The 27,683-nt window shown below is 46.5% G+C and overlaps 1 protein-coding gene across 1 annotated transcript in view; it reads right to left on the bottom strand.

Annotated features, from left to right (window-relative positions):
* The window catches only part of PSMD5 (proteasome 26S subunit, non-ATPase 5), a 257,327-nt gene that overhangs the window by 120,072 nt on the left and 109,572 nt on the right, over positions 1-27,683 (bottom strand). Inside the window, exon 5 of the mRNA XM_069609535.1 lies at positions 19,162-19,271. Within this exon, the coding sequence (XP_069465636.1) occupies positions 19,162-19,271 (110 nt within the window). The remainder of the gene's footprint in view (positions 1-19,161; positions 19,272-27,683) is intronic.

Below are 27,683 nucleotides of genomic sequence, written 5' to 3'. Positions count from 1 at the left end.
TATGGGAGTGGATCCGAGTTGCAAAGGATGGGTGAGAGAAGAAAGGTGTTTGAATTCCAACAGTTCCCTGGTAAACAAGCAAAATGGGTTTGATTGGTGGATTTATGGGGAGGAGGATGGGTAGCTGCTCCGGTTTCAAATAAGCTTGCGAGTTGGAATCGAGGTTAATAGTTTTTTGCGAAAGGATGAATGGCAGACATTTAAAACTTACGACATTGTTGCTCTTCAAGAGACCTGGTTGTTGGAAGCTCCCATTTTAGATGGCTTCTCCGTCGCAGTAAAGAGCTATGAACGTTTTAAAAGGGGCGGCTCTATATGGTGGCTTATGGATTGCAGTTAAGAATTCATCGAGGTGGATGCTTCACCAATTGAAATCTGTCTTGGATGGCGTCCTAAAGTGTACATCTGCATCTTTTTCAATTGAATGCCTTGTTAATTTGTATGCAAATCCAATTTTGACCACAGACATCTCAATATGCGAGGAATTAGAGTACTTTTGAACTGCCATGAAAACAGTCAAACTCCATTAGTCATGTGCATGGACGATTTGAATTATTTTTGTAAAAGAAGGTTTGAAAATGGTGATGACTCAACAGCATTATTGGGGCCCTATCTGAAAGTTACGAGGGGTGGGGTCTAACTGGTCAGACTTCATGAGATGATGGAATCTTATGTGTTTAAATGGCAATGTAGAGGGGTACTTGGAGTGCAGACCTACATGAATTGGGCCCTTTACCCGGTGCACAATTTATTTTTATGATTGAGTCACTTTAATTAATGAGCACACAGCATATGTAGGAGGCCAGAGAGCGGCCATGCAAAACTGATAGTCTATTTAACTGTAGTTACTAATTTGAAACAGTTTAATAAAGCATTTGCTGGTCTAACTGTAAATGTCAATCGTAGTAGAGTTTTGCTGGTTGTTAAGACTTGGTCTGGGCAACATTTTATTTTATTCTGTTTTTTTATCATTCGCCTAATACCATACCCGATTTCCATTTCTAAGCGCGGATCCAGGATTCAAACCAGTTGCTCTGCGTGGTCTTGCTTGCCCTGCGTGGTCTTGCTTCCAAGACCAGCGCATTGCCCCTGTCCTATGCTGTGAAGTGAATAACCTAGTGGACCTGCTCACAGTTTTACTGAAACTCTTCAGTAGAGCACTGACTCCAATTAGTTGCTGGGCTATGGGACCACTGCAATCAACTCACAGAAGAAAGTTTGACGTGGCTGTTGGGGATAAGCAGCAGGAGCTTGGACGGCTATTAAAGTCCTGCATTTTCATTTGGGATGAAAGAGCTCTACCTTTATGGAAGTTAATTTTTAAAAATTAGCTTAAAACATATGAAATTACTGAGCACATTAAGCACACAACAAGATAATAAGTTTGGCAAATCTTGATTGGCACCGAGGGTCAACAAAGCCGTTCTCAGTCGAACAGGATTCCAGAAGATAGGTGGCTTGCTCATTTTTATATGAGTTTCTCTTCACAGAATGAGGTCTTGTTACCATTACATGATGGCGAACGTTGGCCAATAAATTGGAACTATGAAGAGATTAACAGTACAATTACACATTTGAACAATTCCAGGGCCACCGGACCCAATGGTGTTTCCAACTGTGTTAAAAAAGAACCAGATATCTGTGCGGAAATTCTGCTGGCACTTTTAGAAAAGAATATCTGTGTCATGGCAATCCACGATTATAATTCCCAACCATAAAAAAGGGCCCCATGTCCGAGCCCAAGTTATTGCCCTATTTCCCAAATTGATTCTGTGGGGGGAAAGAATGCAGCTTGGTTGTTAAGATCACATGCCATAGGCTGAACAGCAGATTGTGAATATTAGATAAATAAGCTTCAGAAAAGGTGTGGGCACTCCCCTCACTGTTTCACATTTTTTATTAATAAGGTGGCAGTGCCAAAAAACAAAGTACTATATGTAGCGAGTTTAGACATGTGTGCAGCCTTTGATAAAGTGAACAGTAAATTGTGTTAGACAGGGGTGGTGTTAGGTCTAGAAAAGATCTGGGGCTATGCTAATTTTGGGACTGTTGGGACTCTGGAGCTAGCCTTTTGGTTGTAGCCCCCGAGCTATCCGGAGCTACAACCAATATACCGGGGGTTATAGCCGCCCCCTCCCACCCTTCCCCCTAGCCACCACCTAACAATGCCTCTGGTGTTAAACTAAACTCTGAGGGAGCGGTGCACATAGTTGTGTGCTGGCCCCCTACACTATTTAATCTGTATATTTCTGATACTGCGGATGCTCCATAAGCCAAATTTGTTCCCTCCGAGATTGGGTGCCGTTTAAATTGGCTGGTTGTTCCATGCACACGATAGTGCTTTTTGATTTAACTCCAAAAGGTCTGCAGATATCCTTAAGGTGCATTTGGAAATTTTGCCCAGGAAACTATGTTGGTTATTAATCGAGAGCTCTCAGATGCTTCTGAGCAAAGGAAATATAGGAACGACGTTTGGTATATTGGTGGGCCAGCAATTCCAGAAGTTTCAAAGCTACTTTATTTGGGCTACACTTTTGCAGTAAAATCCCATTTAACCATGGTGAAAGCCTGAGTGTTAGTTATACTTGAAGCAATTATGGTCCAAACGAAATGGATTCATGCTAAACTTTACCAATTTTCTCTGTAAACCTTTTGACTTTTTTTATAGACAGAAAGTGATCCCTACACTAACTTAAGGTTTACAATTTTTGCCTCCTTCAACGGCTGGTTGCAAGTGTTTGAATGGGAGATTATGGAGGACAGCATTGAGACTACCAAATTTGTTGCCTCTTACAGTGATGTGTTGGCAGCTGGGCTTGTTTTATTGATGGCACATCGATAAATGAAAAACTTGGATTGTATTTTAAAATTGAGGGAGATGAGTGATCTTCCTTAAATAATGCTCTCGGAGAAATGCAGCGATATAACTAGGGATCTTCCTTAAATAATGCTCTGAGAAATGCATCGATATAATTCATGGATTTTGTGTCGTCCTATGACGGTTATTCAAAAAAAAAAGCTGCAATTAATCCTGAAACAGGATATAAAAGGAGAATGAAGAATATACAGAATTGTCACTTGGGATTGGCTACAAAAGTATAAGCTTTACAAAGAATATAGTTCAGTGTCTGAATCTGGTTAAACCTCTCCCATATTTGGCTAAATCGCCCTCAATGAAATTTAGCATTTCTTTTTTTTTTTGTTTTAAATGTAGGCTCAACTGTTTGACTCTTGGAAGTCCTGGGCCCAAACATAGGTCACCCTAGGGTGAGGGGAGAGAGGGCCCCCAAAAATGGTGAGACAGGCCGCCCAGTGGGCGGGGCAGAAAGGTTTGGGCACCCCGGGGCCAGATTGGCATAGCACTTGCCACTTGCTGGCTGCACTACCACAGTTTGCCTCAATTTTCTATTTATTTTATTTATCTGCGCTCCTCGGCTTCTGCACTTTCCACTCTCCCCCTTCCATGCACTTGCGCGTTCTCAATGTCACCGGGCCTAGTAAGATCGTTTTTTATGTTGTGCTGTGTTCTCCCTTGTTCCCCTCCCTTGCCTAGTCGCGCTCTGAAACACGTGTGTATGAGCGCGATACAAATAAAATATATCATATAAAGGGAGTTGGATTACCAAAAGGAAAAAAGTCAAAATGGTGGAATGCTTTTTAGGGGGGCTGTGGGGCACCCCAAAGGGTCGGGGAATTTTCTAATGGGATGGGGCGTTGACCCCCTCCCCCCACCCGCAATGGAGTGGGTGCCATGTCATGCGGCCCTCCCTGGGACCCCACATATCTGCTCCTAGGAACGGACGCCAGAGTCCAGGGAGGAGTGTAGGGCTGCCCCCCCCTTATCTGCCCCTGGGGAGGACTACATGAGATGGCCCGGCCTCCCAATTGGGGTGGGGGTGGAGAGGTGCACCCCCTTCACATTAGAAAATTCCACAGCGGTGTAGGGGGCCCCTCCACCCCCGCTTAAGGGCAGTCTGCCATTTTGAATTATTTTCTTTGTTTACTATACCTGCCACATTGATGTGCCAATCTGGCCCCAGGGTGCCCAAACCTTACTGCCCCATCCACTGGGGGGCCTGTCAGACCATTTTTGGGGGCCCTCTCCCCCCCCACCCCAAATGGAGGGGGGTGTACCTCACGCAGCAGTTTGTAGGAGGCCCGCCTCAGGTGCCCCCGCCCCCCATTTGGAGTGAGGGGGGAGAGGGCCCCCAAAAATGGTGGGACAGGCCCCCCGGTGGGTGGGGCAGTAAGGTTTGGGCACCCTGGGGCCATATTGGCACATCAATGTGCCTCTCTGCACCAAGGGGAGTTGGGTTACCAAAGGAAAAAAGTGAAAATGGTGGAACACTTTTAGGGGGGCTGTGGGGCACCCCAAAGGGTTGGGGATTTTTAATGGATAGGGCATTGACCTCCCCACCCCCAACCCGCAATGGAGTGGGTGCCATGTCATGCAGCCCTCCCTGGGACCAGATATCTGCTCCTAGGAACGGATCCTTGAGCCCAGGGAGGAGTGTAGGACAGCTAAAGGGCAGCCTGCCATTTTGAATTATTTTCTTTGTTTACTATACCTGCTTTGGCGCAGAGGGGCACATTAGTGTGCCAATCTGGCGCCGGGGTGCCCAAAACTTACTGGCCAATATGGGTGGTTTGGTATTTGGGTAGGCCGACAGATAAGTTATGTTTTGTTGTTCCCTTTACAGGTCTTGAGCATTTCAAGCTTCTCCCTTGTTATGTACGTATGAAATTTTGGTCATTTCAACATTGTATAGTGGGTGGAGGGCACATTGCTATTGGGATGGGTAGGAACTGGGCCTGTGGTGTTGGGAAGGGAAGTGGGTGCCCTGGGGAGGTATTGTGGTGGCCATGAACACTTGCCGGGGTAGCGCACAAAATGCCCCCCAGTCCAGCTGAACAGTGCTGTTTCCTTCTGAAGGAAGTTTGCCACTTAGCCATCTGTACAATGTTTTGTTTTGTGCTGGGGGTCGCCATACGCCCATTGGTCTTATTTCAATTTCCCATCATTGTGCAGTCCAGCCTTCCGTGGTGGTAGATGACTGAGAAGTGTCATGTATGTGGTGGAAGGAGCAGAAAAATGTACAGATATCTGCCAGACAGTTTGGATGTGTTATTGGTAGGCAAAGCACTGAATGTAATTCTTTTATGTTACCTTAGCAGTTGCGGCTACTGAAAAGCTTTTGCTGACTTAAGTACTACATATATTACTTGGTAATGTGGAGGTGGAGGGTTACTATGGTGGGAGAAACTGTGGCTGCAGTGTCAGTGGTATGTATGGGAAGTGTGAGGAAAGGTGCATGACGTGCACTGCCGATTTTCAGGTCCCCTTCACTAACCAGCGTGATTCGGCGTCTGTCGGCTGCAACTTCACGCAGCTCCCTCGATGAGGACGCGGCTGCGGCCGGGGGATCCAAGAGCCGCCAGCTCCGAAGAAGCGGTGCCCAGGTTCGAGAGCGGTACGTGTGCTTGGCTAATAGATCTAACAGACACGTTCCGGCATAGACACGACCCGGTGGCCGGTGAGAAAGATATGCTGGGTAGGATACGCAGGGCCCCGGGGGAAAAAGGCACAAAGCGCTTTACTCCTCTTTTTGTCGCTATAGTGAGGGAGGAACGAGTCAGTTTAAGAGGAGGTAGGCAGTCCCTCACACGGGTGTAGTTCCCCCCCTGGAGACAGTGGCTGCACACACGTTGAGTGAGCCGCGCACCCTGCTGGTGTATGGTTTAATACATACCTGTGGAAGGAACACCTCATTTTCTGGTTACTTAAGGTCCCACAAGTCAGTTTGTTATGGAATCGGGTCAGGTTGGCCTTGCATCCTCTTTATCCTCGCCTACAAGAGATCGGGTACAGGAGGTTCTGGCCCTCAGCACCCGGAGAAGACGAAGATTGCAGAATATGCGCTCTGAACCCAAAATGCCTATAGCCCTCGCAGCCCCAGAGTCTGGTTTTAAAAAGAGAACAGTATCACCACGGAGCTAGTTATTAATACTGCTATCCCCCCCCCCTGTTCACGAGGGGCATGAGAAACCCATAGGAAATAACATGGAGTATTTGAAGTCTTCTATTGAGCGCCCTCAAGAGGAGCCAGGATCTTTTTCGTCCTCCTTTGACCAATCTATTCTCGATCATTGGCCGGACTTTATGGCCAGTATTGCCAAAGAGTTGCTGCTTTGTACAAGCCCCTTTGATCTGGGACTCTTAGTGAACTCACTTAGTAAACTTGTGGTGGATCAAAGATCCTTGAGCAAGAATATGGCTTCACAAACTAATGAATCTGGATAAGGCTGTCAAATTATCCCTCAAAAAAAGCTACTAGATAAGTCCTCGCAATCGGACCACTGCAGTAAGGTAGCTCAGACACCACTTAGTATTACGATAAATAAAAGTAGCTTAACTACAAAGTCCTTCACTGTCATTCCTACCTTGGAACCAGCTGCTGATATCACAGCAGTGGCACAGAAATCTGGTCAAGAAGCCTACAATCAACTGAATGCCCCTCCAAAGCTGGGCTCCTCCCAGAACCTGCGTATTAGAAAATGCTGGATGCCTAAGATAGAAGACACGAACACTCAGGATTTTGTCTTAGACCCGAGAAATTTGATCATCACTAATATTAGCAAGGTTAAGGGGCATGAACCCAAAGAAGCAAAGTCCTAGTCTAGTTTAGACAAAGAGCGGGGCCGGGTGTGGTCAGGTTATCAGATCTTATCCTCCGTAGGATGGACCTGAGAGACTGGAATACATATGACAAGATTGTCTTGGTGGGGGGTGGGTCTAGTTCCCTACCTGCCTTCCTAAGACTGTAGATATATGCCGAGGGGATCCACTTGTTGTAATTTGATTGTCTGATTATTTATTCGGCTTTAGGCGGTTTCTCCTACGTTATGCTTTTTTTGTTGCTTGCTTTGTATTGTGTGCTGCTCATTTTTGTTCTTGCTCTAAGAATTGTTTGTATTGTTTGTCTCTTTGTTGTATGCACCCATAAGCCTTTGGGTACCCGGTGCGCAATAGAAATAATAAACATAAACACAAACATGTGAAATGGCTTACTACCAGTACTTTACTGTTTCCTGAGCGCACTACAGAGAAGTTACTATACAAATGATGTATCCATTGTCACTCAGGTATGACACCTGCACACAAGAGGTCTGCCTCTCATTGGGACACGTGTGGGGACGCGGGAAGGTAGGCCATGTGTTGTTGGCGTTGTGTTTCGGTGGGTGGCCAGAGTGAAATGTCTGAGAATTGTCTTCATTTGCAGCCAATTTCAGAGACATTTCCCCGTTTCCACTCACCAAAACACGTCGCCAACAACAGATGACATACCTTCTCACGTTCCCAAAGGTGCCCCGACAAAAACGGTACCTCACATGTGTGGGTGCACCTACCGGGGGCACAAAAGGAAAAGGGTAACCCGGTGGTAACCCCAGGCCTTTCGGCACAGCCCATTTTGTTCATGTGGGCAACCTACAGATTTGGGCCTAGGGTGTCGAAGCTAGCAAAGAAAACAGGGAACCCCATGCATTTCCCAAAAGAGGACACCTGTGCGAATGCACAGAGGTCTGACTTGCGCAAAGCGGCCCAGAATTTATTACCCAGAACCCCAGACAAAGTGAACATTGTGTTTTTTCCCCCACCAAATATCACACTTTGTCGGGGATTGTGGCTAATAAAAACTGGGACAATTTGCGCAAGGCAGACCTCTGGATTCCAACGGATGTCCTCTTTTGGGAAATCCATGGGGTTCCCCGTTTTCCTTGGTGGCTTGGACACCCAAGGCCCATATCTGTATGGTGTGCCCATCTGCAGAGAGTGTGAAATTCAGGTGTGAAAACACACTTGGGCTTACTTGTGTTTTAGGCTTTCCCCTTGGCGCCCAGGTAGGTGCACCCACACATGTGAGTTACCGTTTTCATCGGGACACCTGTGGGAATGCGGGAAGGTACAACATTTGTTGCGTTTGTGTGGTTTTCATAACGTTTTGACCCATTTGCTGGTGACCTTTGTCACACAACCCTTTCATTTCCCAAATGTGACCTACATTTAGTCGCTGCTTTAGCCACCATACACTTTCGTAACCTGCACAAGTCACCTACCCTTGAAAAGGTCTGCCTGCGCTCTTTCAAAAAATGTATGCTTGCCATTCCTCACCACATTGGTTTTCCCGATTTACACATGCTAAATGCGTCTGTTCAGGCTGTGAGCATAAAACTCCTGTGTACCATGGCTCAGTGTTTGGCTTGTGGTATTGCTTGTTTTGTAAAACAGTACGAAAAATGTGTGCTCTTCTAACTGCAAGAGTCGGGGGAATGTAGCATTGCTTTTCTCAAAATTCATAGAAGCTATTTCTGTACCAAGCCAACCATGTCCAACACATACCTTTTTTTCGGTCATTTTCCTGCTTTTTGACCAATCTATGGCATTTTCTCCTACCTAGTTGTTGCCCGACCTACGCAAAATCACCCCTTCCTAAACTTGGAATTGTGTCTACTTTTCAGAAACATATGCCTTTCTGTCCACCAATTCGGCTTTCCTACCCTTTTCGTCCATGCATGTCCAATTGACCAAAAAGGCCAAAATCGCCTACCTCTCAAAAAAACAGTTAACATAAAAATATGTTTTTTTCGTTTCCACTCAACCTGTTCTTGAAAGCCATGAAATAGGGGAATTCAGCACAGCAAACCATTTGTTCCTAGCTCTTACAAGAAAAAACGAACAAAAAAAAAAACAAAAAAAAAAACCAGGCTTCTTTGTACATCATTTTATTGGCATTTTTTGAAAAAACGCAGTTTTCGCCCTTTTTGCTCGTTTTCTCTCACCCCCCTAAAGCAACCTAGGATTCCTGGGTGGCGTTACGACCGCCTACATGTGGGGGAAAAAAGGAGCCTAATTTGGCCGAGATATATCATGTAACAAAATGGTTACAAGGCATTGAATGGCCACATACCAAAATCACCAAAAAAGGCCCTGGCACTGGGGGGAAATACCAATGGCACTTAAAGGGTTAAAAAAGGAGAGTTCAAATTGTTGCATTGTATCCATCAACTAAAGCATGTCCAGATTAAGCAAAACTAGGGATTATGCGGACCCCTCAGGAATACACTTCAAAAGAAGATAAGGAGCACAGATTAACAGTTTGTGAATGGCTGGGCAGGAAGTAGGGGATCAATTTGAGGAATTGTCTCGTAGGACAGACATTCCAATCTGGAGCAGAGGATTTGTTGGTCAACAGTTGAATGGTGCCTAAACACCTCAGCCACCTCCATCAACCTTTTCCCTCAAGTGGTCCAAGGTTGCAGCCGTTCCGAATGTGATGCTACAAGTCCGTTCATAACCAACTTTAGCACCATGCCACAGGGCAGAATTCTCAAGACTGAATTTGGGATACAACCCTTGTTCTAGAAGCAGGACTGAGTAAGAGCAGCATGGATGGGATTGCCCATTGAGCTGCAGTTCTGCAACAGCTTGTGAATCAAGACACTGGAAAACTGCAGGCGATGAAAGACTGACAGAAGCCCAGAATTGCCATCCCATTAGCAGCAAGCAGGCTCGACTGTATCAACATGGTGTTGTGGTATTACAGTGGCGACAGCTTAGCGCTCAAAGCAGCATGTAACCAGGCAGGCATTGGCAGATTTGGGGATGCTAGAAGTCTCAGCGTGGTCTCCGTTGCAGAGACAGTAGAGCTTCAGCATCGAGCTAAATGATGCATCGGTGGTGGAGCACCAAGGTCAGAAAGGACTCTGGAGGACATGGGGGTTCATTTGCATCAGCTTGGCAGCATGGAAAGTGCCAAACCAGTCTAGGTGTTTTTATGAGATGCAGGGAGAGCCGTGGGTCATTGCCTTAATTCTATGGTTGCAGGGAGACACCATCCAGGGCCTCTGTGGCAAAGGAAGTCTTTTCTGACTTTCCCAAAACAAGAATGTCTGTAGAGAGCACTTAAACTGTTGGTCACCTCCAGTGAACAGGGTATGGGTACCAGTGTTCCAGTTGCACTTATCCCCAACATCCCAAACTGGCCCTAGTATATGGGTCTGCTGGACAAATTCACAGGTTGTAGTCGGAAAGTGAAATTAGTGGAAGGTTGATGTGTGCTGCAACACCTCATGTGGGAACTGAGTAGGCAGTTGCTCAAGGTGGCAGGTTCTGAGCTGGGCAATGAGGACTGTGCCCATGCTCTCTGAACATGGATTCTATAACCCACACATTCTATTATGCTGCCTGGAATGGGTCTGGACCTTGTGCGTGGGTACATAATTATTGCAAGGACCGTTATTAGCTTGCGAATAGAACAAGGTTTACAAGGGTCCAGTGAGTGGTTAGTCACTAGTTTGTTTGTTTGTTTTGTTTGTTTGTTTGTTTTATTTGGTATAGCGCTCCAGACCCAGGGGTAAATGGGCGCTTAAGGATAGGTTACATAATTACAGTAAATAATCAGTTATACAATTGTGGCGTTAAGATGCCAAATATAGAATGTACAGGCAGGTAGTAAGAACATTTCAAAGTATGTACAATATATACAGTTGGTACTGATCTTAGTCAATCTATTCAAAGTATGTACAGTAAATGCAGTTGGGACTAAGCTTAGTTTATCTGAGGATTTCCTTCTTCAGAAGCCAACTAATGACTGATCTCCTGAACAGTTGGAAGGATTTGGTCAATTTAATACTCAGTGGCAAGGTGTTCCAGAGTTGAGGGGCAAGGACACTAAAGCTTGAGCCCCCCGCTCTTTTGGCGGAGAATCTGGGCACGGTGAGGCAGAGAGTATTGGATGATCTGGTGAGTCTTGAGTTAGGCTTGAAGGAGAGTTTATTGGTGAGGTACGGGGGGGCAAGGTGATTTAAGGCTTTATAGGTGAGGCAGAGGGTTTTCAGGTCGATTTTTTGTTGGATAGATAACCATTTACAAGATATTCTTATGTGGGAGATGTGTTCTCTCCTGGGGATATTTAGTGCTGCTCTCAGCGCATTATTCTGGAGGATCTGAAGTTTCTTGATTATAGCTTGGTTGGCACCAAGGTAGAGGCTGTTGCAATAATCAAGCTTAGATTGTATGAGGGCCCTCGCCAGAATGAGGCAGCTGTTTGTGGATAGAAAGGGTCTACAAGCCCTAATTAATTTTCCTGTGTAGGCGGTAGCTGAGGCGGTCATATTAACTTGTTTGGAGAGGTTGGTATTGGCGTCTAGGTAGAAGCCTAAGGTTTTCACATGATTTACAACTGGAATGATGTTGCCATCTATGATGAATTTGGAGTAGTCAGGGCTGAGTTTCTGGAGGTTATTGCGGGAACCGACCAGGAGGAGCTCGGTCTTCTCAGTTTGTGGTTGAAGTGTTGAAAATCCTACACTTGTGTCAGCCCTATCTGTTCTGGAGGGCTATTGTACGAGAGCTTCCCCTTCCTGTCGGTGGCACTGGAAGGTTTCTGCATCTCCTGGTAAAATCCCTTCAGGCACCTTAGAAAAATCCTATACCCTGGAGCATCGTGGAGTGAGGTACTCCTCCAGCCCTCCATCTACCGCCCGAAGGACTCTTGGGCCCACCCTACATCCTTCCCTTATAGGGCTTTGTGCCGCCTCCTGACCCCTGTATTACTGGCTGTGCCACCATCTTCTGCAGCACCACCCTCCAAGCTGCACCATCCTCTTTTTCCCTACCCTCCTCCACTTCTCGCCCCACAGGCTCATATGCATCACTCCTAGTCCAACCACGAGCCCCACATCAAAACCAACAGCGCCAGCTCCTGTGCGAGGAGGAAAAATGCCTGCGTGCTTCAAATCACTGAATGCCTTACCCTCTTCAGATAAGGGGTAGAATACAACAGTCTCATGTCCACCTGTGCCTCACATCAAGGTCACTTTACCCGCTAATGGACAGCAGTACTATTGCACCCTGCAACTCTGATACCGTCTAAAGCACAAATCTCCATAAAAAGAAAAAAAACTGTCTTCCCAAAACAAACTAAGATTTCCCTGGTTTCAAACAATCCTCCGCAAGAAAACAAATTGCTGCTTAATCTCACCCAGAAATATCTCCTCTTGTTGCGATGTGGATCAACCCAACCTCGCATGCTCTCCGAATCCAAGCAAGGGCTTCCCGTCTAACTTGAAGTTTGGGGAGCTCCGATTCTGCTCCGGATTGACATGAAGTTTAACCTGCTAGGATTCACTGATGGGTTTAAGGGGAACATCACAGGGTTATCTGCTAATGGTATCAAATCGGTGCACAATCGGGGGCAGTGGAGGAATTACTATTACGGAGATGAGTAAGAGTACTTGAAATGTTATTTAAACAGAGAAATCGCTTCAAAGATCAATATTAGAGCCTCAGCACCAACAGAAGATACTGTTTGAAGAAATGAAAAGAAAAAAAAAATAGCGTAAAGTATGCAGTTGGATAACTTGCCGATTGAAAAGCATTGTCGTTATTTGGCATCTGAACAGTGTAAGAAACGAAACCACCAGTCCTCTATCCATTTAGGTGCAGTGATTTTAAATAACTTATGTAACTTTATATTTTGGAAAACGTTTGTAGATGCAAAATGTAAAACATTGCATTAAAATTAGAAAGTTGATTTAATCAGTCAATCAAAAAAAATAACCACACATTTCCTTTTCAGAAAACTGGTGATATAAATGACTGCGCTCAGAGTAGATTAACACTCTAAAATGAAAACAATTCAAATGTTTATGGATCTCTTCAACTGCTAAAGTGTCAGCCAACCATGAACACTTGCGGACATGCTCAAAAAAGAAGCTTCTCCTCTGGCAATTCTCTACGGGGGAAGTGTACATGACTTCCTTTATGAATTTGGTAGTCGGTAATTAATGGCGATTGGCTGGCGCCCCTTACAACACACAAACATTGATAAATGTTGAGACTTCATTAGGGCATGACTGACCTTCAACTATAACACCAGTAGCGCATTATCACATCTGCAATTGAGCCATTAACTCAGACTGCTTTGCAATACTAGCAGGCATTTGCAGCATAAATGGTGATGTTACTGCTGAAAAAGCCATCTCAGAGATCACAGGAGAATGCATTTAGGACAGGGAGGGGGCGGGCAGAGGAGGACTTAAGCAAAGGGGGCATTCTGGCCCCTGCTGTGTTCAATTTGTACGTTTCGGATTTTCACAAAACTATGTCCTTAGCGAGGGCCAACCCTCCTAACAGAGTCCATTGGCTTTTTAAAATGACGATTTAATTCTCATTAGATAAGACGCCAATTGGGCTACAGCACTCTGTAAATGAACCGCATAAATATCCCAGAGACAACGATTTCAGGATTAATGCCAACTGTTTGTACTTTTGTATAGGTATGGGAAAGGCAATTGCCAAGCACTGCCATAGACCATCGATAGTAGCAGGTTCAAACCGGTGCAAGTATCTGGGCATCTAGTAGTGCATGGCAAAGGCAGAACACTTTTACACAATCCAAAACTGTTGGCTTTGCCAATGCTTGTTTTTAACAAGATGGTAAAGGGCACGCATAGTGCTTAGTGGCTGAAAGCACACCGAGTAAATAATGATTACACCATTAGTGAGTTTGCAGTTCCATTGAAGTAACTCAGAGGACTGCTTTGAAAAAACACTGGCAGGGTCTTAGAGTGCAAAGTTTGATGGGAATGCTTGTATAACGCAAGCTGAAAGAGTTCCCATGAGGTGGTGTTTTGGGCGTAGAAGGGTAGGAACTGGGTGGGAATGGCCAAAGGGATTAGCATGGCCATGGGCAGTCAATGAGTGGGCAAATAACCAAACGCCTACAAGTTGTGTCCCTCCTCATATATCACTTCTTCCTATCTGTACTCTAATGCAATAGTTTTGGGTTATATGTGACGCAAGTACCACCTATTAGACCATGTTAGCAAGCACCCCCACCAGTACACTGAAACCACTGCTGTGGTTAGCTACCAACGACCAAGAACGAGGAAATAGATCACAGACTTCCTTCTCCACTCAAATGGTGGTTGACTAAGAGCTTGGCTCGATATTACCAATGTCGCCACTAGCAGATGGTGTTGAGGCGAGGGGTGGTAGGAGATCTGGTTACCCATACATTTATGATAATGGTACCTAGCTGGTACAAGCTAATCCCAACACCTTCTAGAGTTTTCCTCCCTTAATTATTCCCAACATGCAGAAATGTGTGTCTCATCTCCAAATGATCCGATATGAAAACTTGCAGCAAAGACAGACGGGGGCCATTTACTCAGTTAACCTCATACAAAAAAGCCAGTTTGACACATTTAGTTGGTTACATTAACATTGTGTTTCCAAAAAGTACATTATGGAAGCATGGCTTCACAGGGCCATTCAAGCTTCTCAAAGAAATAAGGTTCGGCCCACCCATGTGACATACCTCCTCCTCTCTGGGAGCTTTTAATTGCACCCAATGGGTGGCAACCGTGTAGACTCAGCAGTCATGTGGTTACACCAACCTTCATGAACAAATGCAGAAGATGTAGGTAGGTATACCTGAACCTCATACAGTGGCTTACTTCATCCTCCAACAGCCTAAGGGGCTAAGGTGCACTTTCCAAGTAATCCATGTTTAATTCTAAGCACCACCACCCCTTAAGCAAGACTGCAGCTCCCAAGTCATTGCCATGGTGATGGCTGCTGTTCTGCACCAATGTGAGGAACATTCACGTCCACAAAACTAAAGTATGTCACTAGCTTCCACAAACCCCCTCACAATAACAATCTTGTCCCTACCAATACCAACCTAGTACGAGAGGAAGACTAACATGCAGAATCATGCCAAGTATAACAGAGGCCTGCATATCTGGCAAGCAGCAGTATGTAAGCAGAGCTTGGAGTACACGTTCCAAAAACCAAAGTTTAGCATCTTTGCCAATAGGAACAAGAGGAATGAGCGCAGGAAATGCTATTTGCTTTCTTTACTTTAGGAGGGGGGTGCGCATGGGATAGGATAGGCTTGAATATAAATTGAGTGACACATTGCTTAGGTAGTGTTGATGAGGACCCTAAAAGCAGGTCTACATTTTGAAATGGCTGTGCTACAAACAGATGAGTCCATCTAATCTACGATTTGAGTAAATAAAGGACTGGGCTAGTCCTCTAGATTTGCAGGACCTCAAATAGTGAAAGTAAATTCATATCCCCTAAAGAGAATCTCTTTGCATAAAAAGAAGCTGCAGCCAAGAAACAGAATTCAAAAAACACCTTGACAACAGTGAATACAAATTCAAAGAAAGGATACCAAATATCGACATTAAATACAGCTAAATCCAGAGCACTCAAGAAAGTCAGAGCAGAGCTAAAACTGGATAAAGACCACACATCAAGAAGAAAATCAGAAGAAATAAAAATTAGACTTGTAACATACAGCTCTGACCATTATATTGAACAAACATTGGAACATTATTTTATTGATCCGATTTCATCAAGACATCTCGACAGTAAACCACTGAGGACATTCAGGGAAGCAGCATTATTAAAAAACTTATCAGTCCAAGCTACTTGAAACCAACTCTGCTCAAACCATCAAGAACCATTAAATCAATTTGTAACATTCCCGAAATCCTAGGAAAATGTGGCAGGTGCAAACATTTTGGACAACATGAAAGAAATGCAATTGCCAAACAGATTCACCAAAAATATTCTGGATTTTATAAACTGCAACACACAATGGGCCTCACTACAAGTTTGCCGGTCCGATAACTACGGTACAGGTAATCCTGCCGGTACTGTAGTTACCAGACTGGCAAACTACGAGTTTTCTACCACCAGGTCTGACCTGGGGGGGGGCGGAATAGCACCCGCGAGCATCCGACCTCCCCATTCCCATGGGCTCAAGGGAGCTTTTTTTCGGGCGCCCGCAAATGGGCAATTACCGGGTCTGGCTGGGCCGTAATGACCTGGTAACTGCAATTCAGGGGTGCCGGAAAAAATTGCAAGTTTGGTGGCAGCCTACTGGTTTTACCGGCAAGACTACCGCTAAACTTGTAATGAGGCAAGACTACCGCCAAACTTGTAATGAGGCCCAATGTTTAGTTTACGGAATCAAATGTCACTGACAAATGGTATACTAGGAGCACCATCAGGAGAGTCGAATAATGGAGCACATAAGATCAATAAAAAATTTAAAATAAAAGAAATCCGGATTCAAGATGTCCATTAGCTATCCATCATAATTCTGACCATAAGGATATAAGAAACAGGATCTTAAATTTGCAGGAATGCCAATCACAAAGTCAGGAGGAAGCGGTCAAGAAATTGAAACAGCTGAAATCCAAATGGATAAAGTTAATGGCCAACTGTCATAGCAGTCTCAATCAGGACAATGAATATTGGTCATTCCTCTAAACACTAATCAAAGTGGGAGAGAACGCTTTTCCTAAACCAAACTTCTACTTTTATTGAAATCATACCCATAAAATCATCAAACTCTTTAGCCTCAATTAAAATGATACTCAAAAATAATTTTCAAATACACACCATCAATCTAACCTTTTGAATTTCCGCCATTTACCAAAAACTGATATGTTTTAAACTAAAATAGGCGCATTAACAGCATTGCGCTGCGATTTTATGATGCAGTGACGTCAGACGCCCAGATTATAAACTGGCGCCATTTTTCATTATGCCGCTCACCATCGGCATAACGACCATCGAATCCTTCAGCATCCTGAAACATTCGAGAAAGTATGTACTAGGGACTAGGCCACATTTTGAGTTTACAAGCCCTTTACTCTTTAATAAATATGTCATGTCACGCTTTTTGCAATTCAACTCATTTTTTATAATTTTGCGGTTCACATTAACACCCTCCCCCCACCTACTGTCATACTTCGCATTGATATGACTCGACAAGGTTATCCTCTAGTTCATGTTCTCCACCTTGTTTTCATGCCTTTTGCGGCCATTATAAAAGGGTACCACTTCTTCCCTGCTGATTCTTTTATCATTTCCTGAAACCATGGGTTCTAGTACCCCTTTTTAGAAGAAATAAAAAGGTCTTCTACAATAGGAGGGAACACCCTTTTTCCCAGCCTGCCCTATTCCTCCTCATTGATTTAGGGTTTGGCTCAAAAGAGCAACCGCTCTTCAATCCCTAGGACGTCAAGCGTATGAATACACATCAGTACGTTTTTACGTTTCGGTCAAGCTGATTTGCTGAAAAGTAAACATTTTGATAGATCTGGGCTACAGCGGGTCGTCTCTGCTATGTTTTTAAAGTCATACATGACAGGTGCTTGAAAGAATAACGTGTTGCCCCAGGTTTTTGCTTGAAATGAGTGCCGGTTAAGGATTTTAAATTATCTCCTGTAGTGGTGTTACCGTCACTGCTGGAGTGTGTTGTACATTTGCGGTAATATTTGGCATGGCAATCAAAACCTACAGACTGAGGTTTAGACATTTTTTTGTAATACATAGGTTGATCAGCTTTCATGGTGCACCAATCCCCACCATAGCGTTGTTTTTGCACCGAGGCTTGACCGAAGCGTGGTGTATTGTGCCCCGGCAAGGGATAACGACAACAGTCTGCAGAGGACAGAGCAGGGTATGAAAGGGCAGGGGGAAATGGGCTACAGATAAAAAAAAGGGGGTTCAAACGGAGATGGGGCAGGTAAAAGGAAGCACAGTGTTTAGGATAGACAGGGTGCCTACAGCGCAGGCAATGGGCCGGAACAAGACGGAGCAGGGCTCTGGCAAAAAAAGTCCCCCAGCGCCAGGGGCTTGCACATGGCTGTCCCCGATCCTGCACCTCAACGAGCAGCCTGCCCTTCAGAAGAGTCTTCTGAACACATTCTGCTCGTGGAAGCGGGCGTTGCTCACGCGTGCCACAGAGCACAGGGGCACGCACCGACATCTACCAACCAGCTCTGAAGCTGCATTATGGCACTTCTTGCACTAATCTACCTGCAGGCACGAGCAGCCCGCTCTTCAATGATCTGTCAGAAGACTCGGCACTGCATGCAGAAACTGCTGCAGCTGTCCAAACTGATGAACAGGAGCTGCCATTTACAGGCATCTTCTTTATCAGGGTGTATATTGTGACCAGTCAAACCAGAAGAATCCATTATTCGCTTAAGAGAGTTTCTTAGTGAACTAACTCGTTTAACATTTAAAATTGTGGACGTGATGTTCTCAATGCCATTTGCTTCTATGCAAATCGCCAAGATTGGGTTCTAAGAAGAGATGCTGTGTTAGCCAGCATGGCTGGGGGCCACAACCTTTGGCCCCACCCCTCCAAAGAGCCGACAGCTCCTCCCAGCCCCCACACCCTTCCCCGAATACTTTAGATTTCCAAAGTGATGTTAGATGAGAAATTAGGAATTTGTAAATTCTAAGGGAGTCTGAAGGTGAACGGAACATTCACTTAAGGTGCTGCTTGAGGGATTACTCACCTTGAGGGATTACTCTGTCTGTTTGATGGACTCGAGAAGGGCCCACGTGCACCCTTGAGGCAGGTCCACTTTATTGCACAGGATTTGGTTCAACAAAACACGATCGCCAAAAGAGTGCCAAGACAAGACTGTAAACGGTGACGCGGGTGCAGACCAAGTACAGAGGGGTGGACCAGATGTCCGGTCTCCTGTACACAATGACAGTCTGACAACCTTTTGTGTGAAACATTCCAGGTATAAGAGTATGTATTTTGGTCAGGGATGGACATGCTTTGAGGCCTGCCACACAACCAGATGCCATAGTTATGTATACGATCAACGGCACATTTTTATATAGTGCCACATGCTGGATTCGTCGCACTTCAAGGCACTGTAACAATTACTACCATCAATATGTTATCCTCCAGAGGATAAAGATATAAGCAAACCTTGCAAACAAAGCATTGGCCTGCAGGATGGACATATTGGTGGGTGAGCACTTTATCCGTCGAGCCATCTTGCTGGGTGGTTCATTTATTTACTTAACCATGTCCAATATTTTGAAAAAAAAACATGTAGCAGCTCAGTTTGAGGTATTAAAAAAATATATCATTAACTTCGAAGTGGGTGGTGGGCAAAACAAAAAAAAAAAAAAGCACATGAACCCGACATGGAGACAGAATAAATACGTTTCCATTGCAATCCAAACAAACGTTGTGTTGACGTTAAACATGAAATATTATAATTTCTATGCTTTTGCACTCTCCTCCCATCTACACAACTCACCTGACCAGGACATCATCGCCAGTCAACTCTTTAAGAAGCTGTGAAATAAAGCCACTTTTTACACAGTAGTCCAGGGATTCTTCAGACACTGAAGCAATCTCAACAATTAACTGAAGGGAGAAAAATAAATAAAAAATTAAAACGCGAAGCCAATAGCAACAAAATGCATAGTACTACAATTTTTTTTCTATTTTTCTCCCCTCCCCCCCTTCTGCGGACCCTCCTCCCTCCCTTTCCTCGCTTAAAGCCACCTCTGTAAGGCGTCTGAAGGAAAGGGCTGAGGAAAACTAGGGTTAGGCCTGCTGGGCATTTCTTGGGATTGGCAGATGCAGGACTGCTCAGCTAAGCCACACGTGTCTCACCCCTCTTTCTGCACAGCCCATCGCCGCTCAGACAAGAAAGTGACACGACTGTCACCATCATGGACCGTCACATCACTTCAACCTCACCCACACAAAAAACCCTCTACAAACACAAGCGCAAGATGATGCAAGCAATCGCATTCGCAGCAGACACCGGTGGCACCAGATTACCACCCACGACATGGACGATTGGCTCAATCATTCCTCAACCCACATTCTAGAGGTTATAACCTCCCAGATTGCCATCATCCACAAATCTTCTTGGCCCAGCACCAGATCAGAAATAACCACCATTGGCTCCTTCAAAGCCTTCTCCTTTTCTAACACCTCCTTCGCGGAGGACTTTGTTGCCCTAGTCACCAGACTTCAACCTCACAGGTAGCATGGCCACCAAGATTATGAAAGTAGTATTTCTCAATCTATTAGGCACACAATCTTACCCAGCACATTAATGGCCCAACGCACAAGCAAAGCAGTATCCTAGACCTCATCAACACACTGACTGGCAGGATCACCCCTTTGACATACAGGATCACTTCGCCATTCCCTTCACAATTGACAGTGTTGTCCCAACCAACCGTACACAACCTAAGCAGACATCCTGCACCTTCAAAGCCTTTCTATAGAGCCACTCAATGTGGACCTCACAAACCTCACCTCTTCCTTACAGGACCTCAGTGCTAGTACTGCAAAAACATCCTGGATGATCTCAGCAACACCCTAAAATACAATCAACATACATGACCCAGTGAAACAACCATCAGGCATAAACCATCAGACCTCTGACACGCATTTGCACCTGGAAAACTGATGTTAACCAATCAGGACTGGAACAGCAGGCAAGAATATACATTACCCGCCTGCTGTTCCAGGCACCAGAGGCCCATCCCTGGTGGCGTTATGGGGAGACAACAGGGAGTGTCTCCCTGTTGCCTCTTTACCTCTTACCCCTCCCCCCCCAAAACCAAGCAAACCCGGCCCCTTTTCCCCATGGCGGAGGCCATAGTTTCTTCCATTCCTCTCACATTCCAACTCGGTAGATCGGCAGCATGGGGGGGGGTGGAGGGGAGCGGCAACATTTGCACCTTGGATAAACCCCGGGGTGCGAATGACTTTGGTAACGGCCCAAAGCCTTGCTGAGGCCCTTGCTTCGCTCAGGCCTACCTTGGCTAGGGCTGGCAGGCCGTTATCCGCCCCTCCTCACCCCCTCTCGCCAAGGCGGTAAAGGCCATAAGAACTTCATAGCGCAAGTCCATCTAGTCAAACCAGAATTAAAATTCGGACTGCCCGCAGACAACCGATTACCATAGTGAAAACCACTGTTACAAGGAGACAATAGGCAAATAAAACAATGAAAGCAAACCTGTCTTCACGGCAGTCAAACAGTGTGCCAACCTTCGCCACAGGAAATCTACCATCAACAATTTTATTGGCAAGATCAGCAAGATTCCCACTGCTTGAACCACCACCATCAACACGCTATCCATAGAGAGCGCAAAGTAGCATCCCTCAAAGCTACCTCTTACCTGGATACTGTCCTGCCAGCAGCCTCTTCAAGCTACTCCCCACAGAAGCACACCATCATTTCTTGCTCTCATCACTGCATCCCCCACCCAATGAACATTTCCTACTACCCTCTAAACTGGACAAATACAGTTCTAAATAAAGCTGGCCTCAGCAACTCTTCATTTCCCCCCTCCAGCCCCCATCACCCACCTTCCATTCCTACACAAGACCCTCAAAAGAGCAGTAGCCACCTCAGCTTGAAGCACTTTACAACCCACAACCTCCTACAGATCTACCAATCTGGAAACACACCTAGATGAAGCACAAATACTTCTTTCCTCATGTAAGAAACTGGCCAAAACTGCAGCAGCGTCTTCCTCCATCACACCCACAGAGGACCTCTGCTCGGCCCTGGCTGCACACTTCACTGCAAAAACCCAAGAGAAGGGAGTAGTTTCTCACCTGTAACTCCATTTCTCCAGCATTGGCATCTTTCATGGATTCACATGCTTTGAATATTCCCTGTCGTCAGGCTAGGAACCTCTCTTTAAATAGCGTTTTCCCTTGGAAAACTTCGACACTTTAGTGTCCTATCCTATCAACGTCCTTTTGGGGCCCTTACATACCATCCAATAGACGTAGGGTATAAATAGACCCGCCCCCGTGGCTTCTCAGATTTTAACCTCCAAAGTAGAGGCACCAACTAGGTTTGCATGCAGCGGAGGCCGGCGAGCGCATGTCAATCCATGAAAGATACCAACGCTGGAGAAATGGAGTTACAGGTAAGAAACTACTCCCTTCTCCAGCATTGGATCCTTCATGGATTCACATGCTTTGAATAGATTACATAGCAGTAGTCATGCATGGTGGCGTGTAATGCAAACCAATACATCAGGAATGCAACACCTAAAACCAGCAAAGAAGACGTTAGCAGTGATAAAATTGAAACAGATACCCCAAGGCTGTGGGGGCTTACCTTACTGAAACCGGCATTATCTACACCATGCTGCTGCTCCAGGCAATAATGCTGAGTAAATGTATGCGGCACCGACAGGAGGCCGCCTGGCAGATGTCCACCATAATGCCGTGGTGGATCTCGTCGAGTGCGCCTTCGGGTGCCTCTACAATGGCTTTCCCGCCTTAGAGTGACAAAAGGAAATAGCCGATGAGACCCAGCGAGATAGTCCTCGTTTGGAGATTGCCTTTACCTGGACTGAGGGTCCATAAGCCACAAACGGTTGTCTTGAACGTCTGAATTCCAGAGTACGACTTTGAAATTTATCTAGGCTCTTTTTACATCCAGCATATGCAGCGCCTTTTCTGCTGATGAGGAAGCAGAAGCGAAGAATAATGGCAGCACAATAGAAGAGAGTTTATGAAAAGTAGTTGGCACCTTTGGAATAAAGTGGGTTAGTAGCTAACACCACCTTGTCTTTGAAGAAACGTAAGTGCTGAGGATCAATCACTAGGGCTTGCAACTCCGATATTCTTCTTGCCGAAGTAATGGCCACTAAAAACGCCATTTTCCACAACAAGAACTGCAGGGGCATCGACGACATAGGTTCAAACGGGGCTATCATCAGACCCGACAGCACCAGATTGAGGCTCCAACCAGGAGGAAAAGTCCGAAACAATCCTATTAGAAAATGTTTAACCAGACGGTCACTAAACAGAGGGGTAGCATGCCTCTTCAGAGTGAATCTAGAAATGGTCGCCAGGTGTACTTTTATGGATGAGAACGCCAAACCTTTCTTTGCCAAGTGCAATAAGTAGGGCAGAATTTGGTCCAATGAAATGTTTAAAGGGTCTATCCCAGGACGACCCTTACACCACACACAAAACCTTTTCCATTTGCATGCATAGGAGACATTAGTAGACGTTCTAGCCATTTCCAAAATGCAGCGACAGTCACTAGGAATGTTCAGTAAGCAAAACTCATAGAAGTCAGGAGCCACGCCATCAGGCTGAGAGCGCCCGGGTCATGGTGCCAAACTGCACCCTGGTCTTGAAACAGAAGGTCCGGTGTCACTTGTAACCGCACAGGTTCTGTTACGGATAGATGGAGTAGGTCTGAGAACCACTGCTGCCTGGCCCAGTATGGGGCCACCAGAAACACACAACATGGGTATTTCTGAATCCACTGGAGGGTCCGCCGAACAAGTGGAAACGGAGGGAATGCGTATGCAAACCTGTCCGTCCATGGGAACGTGAACGCATCCCCCAGCAAATCTGGCAGAGGCCATCTGCTGGCAAACTCCTTGCACTCTGATCTCTCGGGTGACGAAGAGATCCAATGAAGGACGACCCCATTTCCGGAAAATGCTCGACACCTGCTGTTCCTTCAGCTGCCACTCGTGGAGTTGGTTCATTTCCCTGCTGAGAGAGTCTGCCTGCATGTTCATCACCCCCGGCAGATGAAACGGCACAATATTGATATTTTGTTCGAGGGCCCAATGCCATAGTCCCTGAGCCTCTCTCGAGAGAGAGAGAGAGAGAGAGTATCCTGGAATGCATGCCCCCCTGCTTCCAGATGTAAAACATTGTGGTTGTATTGTTTGTCACTCACCACAGCACCGCGTATGCACGGTAAAAACGATTTTAGGGCCCAATGAACCGCTCTCAGTTCCAGCACATTGATGTGAAGACTAGATTCGACTGGAGACCACAGCCCTTGGACCTGGAAGTTCCCAGATGTGCTCCCAGCTCTGTCTGAGAGGCATCTGTCACAATTGTAGCTTGAAATTCTGGCTCCAGTAACGGCACTCCTCGAGTCAGATTGTGCGAGAGCTGCCACCATCGAAGAGCTTCCTGTAAGTCGTTGTTGACCACCACCTTATCGGACCATAACCCGCGACTTTGAGCCCAGCAATCTGCCAGAAACTCTTGCACTGGCCTCATGAAGAGGCGACAGTCCTTCACCAACGGAATACATGACGCCATGGCTCCCATCAGCGACATGTACTTTCTGACTGACACTCTCGTCCCGACTCTCCACTCTGCCTCTTTCTGCTTGAGTTTTTGAATTCGCTCGACGGAAGGCTTTACTAGGCCTAAGTTTGGAATTCTGCGCCTAAAAACACCAAGCTCCTGGAGGGAGATAGATATGACTTTTCGAAGTTGACAGCGAAGCCTAGTCGTTGCAACAGCCACATGGCAACGTTGAGACTTGCCTGCGTCACCGCCGGAGACGAGCCGCGTACCAGCCATCGTCCAGGTAAGGGTAGACACGATGACCTTCTCGTCGGAGCCACACCACCACCGGCGCTAATCATTTTGTAAATATCCTGGGGGACGATTTTAGACCGAACGGGAGCACTTGGAATTGGTAATGATTTTGACCTACCACAAATGGCCGGGATTTTTGTTTCGGCGATGCAAATGTATGTGGAAATATGCGTCCTGCAAATCCAACACCAGAAATTCTCCCGGCTGTACGGACTGAACGACCTCCTGAAGTGTGAGCATCTTGAACTTCGGGCGCTGAACAAGACTAACGCCTGAAGGTCCAGAATGGGTCGCCACTTGCCGTTGGGTTTCTTGACCACAAAGTAACGTGAGTAAACCCCCTGACCTCTCTCGGCCAGTGGAACCAATTCTACAGCCCCTTTCTGTAGCATAAGTACAACCTCTTGCTGTAAGATGTGAAGAGGAGGTTGCACAGAATACACGGGAGGAATGGGAACCGGTGGGTCCTTGAATTCCAGAGAGTGGCCCAACCTCACCGTGTCCAAAACCCAACGGTCTGATGTAATTTCTTCCCATTCGTCCACGTGTAGGGCCACTCTGCCTCCTCCCCAAACACATTTCCTCGAAGACCGTCATTGCTGTGATTTAGTTTGTTTACCCTTGGCTGAAGAGGGCTGTCCTCTCCTTCTGGACGCCTGAAAATCACAGCTTCTTCGTGTAGACTGAACTGCCCGTCTATATCCTTGTGAGGAGTATCCAGACCGATTGTAGTTCTGGTCTCTCGAGACAGCAAACCGGGCGTTTCCTGAAGCTCATCTATTTTTTCCCCCCAATAATTGCTCCCCTTCACAGGCCATGTCCAGTACCTTGTAATGAACCTCCGGCCTAAAGTCTGTGCACTTTAGCCAGGCCTGCCTCCTTAGAACCACCCCATTATTTATCTGCTTGAACCCAGATTCTGCCAAATCCACAGTGATGTTAATGCTGTGATTTGACACCTCCTCACCTTAACGCACCAGTAACATGGCCGCCTTTCTGTGTTCCTTGGGTAGATAATCCAACATAGGAGCCAGCCGATGCCAAATTTCATGGTCGTAGCGCACCATAATCGCCAACGAGTTAGCTTTAACTGTTGTTGCTCCCACTGTTGAAACCTTCTTTCCGAAGGCATCTTGTCTTCTAGCGTCGCTGTCAGAAGGTGTAGTGCATTTGTGCTGTGTTCTGGCTTTCCTGCTAGCCGCCGCTGACACCACCGATTCAGGGGTAGGTTGTGCAACCAAACACTTTGGTGTAGAGTCCGGTGCCTTACATTCTTTCTCTAACCTGCCTTTAACTGCAGGCTCTGAAAATGGGTGGCACATGGTACGTAGGCCATTTTGCCAAACATGGTCCAGGATTGGAACTGAGAAAACAGCCTTCTTCTCTTTCCCATATGGTCAAATAGGAAACATTCTTTCCGTTCTTCCTCTGGTGTCAGACCAAAGTAGACAAAGGCTTTTGCCATCATGGCATGAAATGCCCCAATGTCATCCGGGGGCGACAGTTGTGCCGGACTCCTAGGAGCTTCTATTTCTACATCAGACTCCCATGTTTGGTCTCTTGATGGCTACGACGAAATGTCAGATGGAGTCCGAGACCCTGGTCGGATTCAGAGTCCTGCAGCTCACCCTCCTCCGGGTGGGAACGAGGAGGCTCTGTGCTCATCGGCCGGGAACTCCGCTGTGGACGCTGAACACGGAGGGGCACCGACTGCGTTGACGATGGGTGTTACCGGAGGCGTACCCACGGGAGGCAATATTGCATCCAACTGACTTAATAGGGACTGCAGTGTAGATAAAACCTGTGGCTACAGCACCGACTGCAGGTTCTGTAGAGGAGATGCCGGTGAAACATTCTGTACTCCCACCGACGACGAAGGGCCAACGCACTGTAACTCAGGGCTCTTTGGGTTAGCCACAGGCTCTCGTTTCTCCTCCATCAACGACTCTGAAAGGGCTGACTCCTGCTGTAATAAGGTGTCCGGCAGAAGGGCGTCATACGCAGAAGGCTGCCAAGCTCCACTCACTGGTAGCACGTCGACCAAAACTTCGGGCCGTTGTCAATTGCCGCCACTGAAGCCGACGACACCACTGTGGAGAGACACTGCGGCCGGCAGTGAAGCCGTCGACGACGGGACTCCCGCCGACGGCGCTGGCAGCTGCGGTGCAGATTTGTCAGGCGATCCCCGCCTTTTTTTAATCTCTGGATAGGCGGTTCGAAGATTCTCTACTCGAGGAAGACCTATGATGGTCTCCTGAAGGAGCGTCTGTCCTTTTTCAAAGAAGATTTCAGGCCTTCGGGTGTTTCCCCGAAGAAGGGCGGCCACTTTTTTCTGTAGGCCATGACTTCTTTGCCGGCGTTTCAGCAGACACCGGCAAGGAACTGCAGGGGAAGGTTTCTCCAATGCCAGACTGTGCACCAATCCCACCTCCAATGGAGGGTAGGTCCCATCGTTCAGCCACGATATCAGCGCTTTTCCCCCGACATTGGGAAAGAAAATGACCACAACACACCAATGTGTAGAAAGCACAAGGTGATCCAGACACTTGGAGACGGTTGAAATCTGAGAAGCCGCGGGGGCGGGTCCATTTATCCCTACATCCTATTGGGTGGTACTTAAGCGCCCCAAAAGGATGTTGATAGCACACTAAAGTGTCGAAGTTTTCCAAGGGAAAACACTATTTAAAAAAAAGACCAGAGGTTCCCAGCCTGACAACAGGGAATATTCAAAGCATGTGAATCCATGAAAGATCCAATGCTGGATAAATCCTCTTTTCTCTCACTTCCACCCATCATCTTACAACCAGCACCTCTGGAGCCTCCCTTGACTCCTCCACCACTTCTCTTCTCTCACTCCCATCACACCTGATGAGGTCACCAGACAAGTCTGGTCTATGAAGGCCTCATCCAAACAGGTGGACCCCTGCCCCTCCAAACCATTAAGGACACCATCGCTCCAGCCTTGGCGGATCTCTGCAATCTCTTGCCACTGGAGTTTTCCCAACCTCTCTGAAGCACTCCCTGGTGCACCCTGTGCTTAAGAAACCCTCGGCCGACCCCTCCATTCCGGCAAACTATCGCCCCCATCTCCATCACCCCTTTCTTAGGCAAACTCCTGTAGAAGCTGGCCATCTCCCAGCTCACTCTCCACACTGAATCTGCTGGTTGCCTCCAAGACCATCAGTCTGGCTTCAGAGCATCCAGAGGCATGTAAACTGCACTTCTGGACACCCGTGAAGACCTGCTCTCAAATCGACACCAACACTTGCTCTGTCCTCATTCTTCTTGACCTCTCATCTGCCTTTGACACAGTAAACCACAACATCCTGATTGCATGTCTCCGTGACACCCTAGGAATCACAGGTCAGGCTCTGGAATGGTTAACCTCCTTCCTTTCAGACCGCCCATCCCAGGTGGAACTTGGGTCCT

The sequence above is a fragment of the Ambystoma mexicanum genome, chromosome 8 (assembly GCF_040938575.1).
Source record: "Ambystoma mexicanum isolate Mex_15411 chromosome 8, UKY_AmexF1_1, whole genome shotgun sequence".
NCBI classification, from domain to species: domain Eukaryota; kingdom Metazoa; phylum Chordata; class Amphibia; order Caudata; family Ambystomatidae; genus Ambystoma; species Ambystoma mexicanum.
This window is presented reverse-complemented; position numbering and strand designations above follow the sequence as displayed.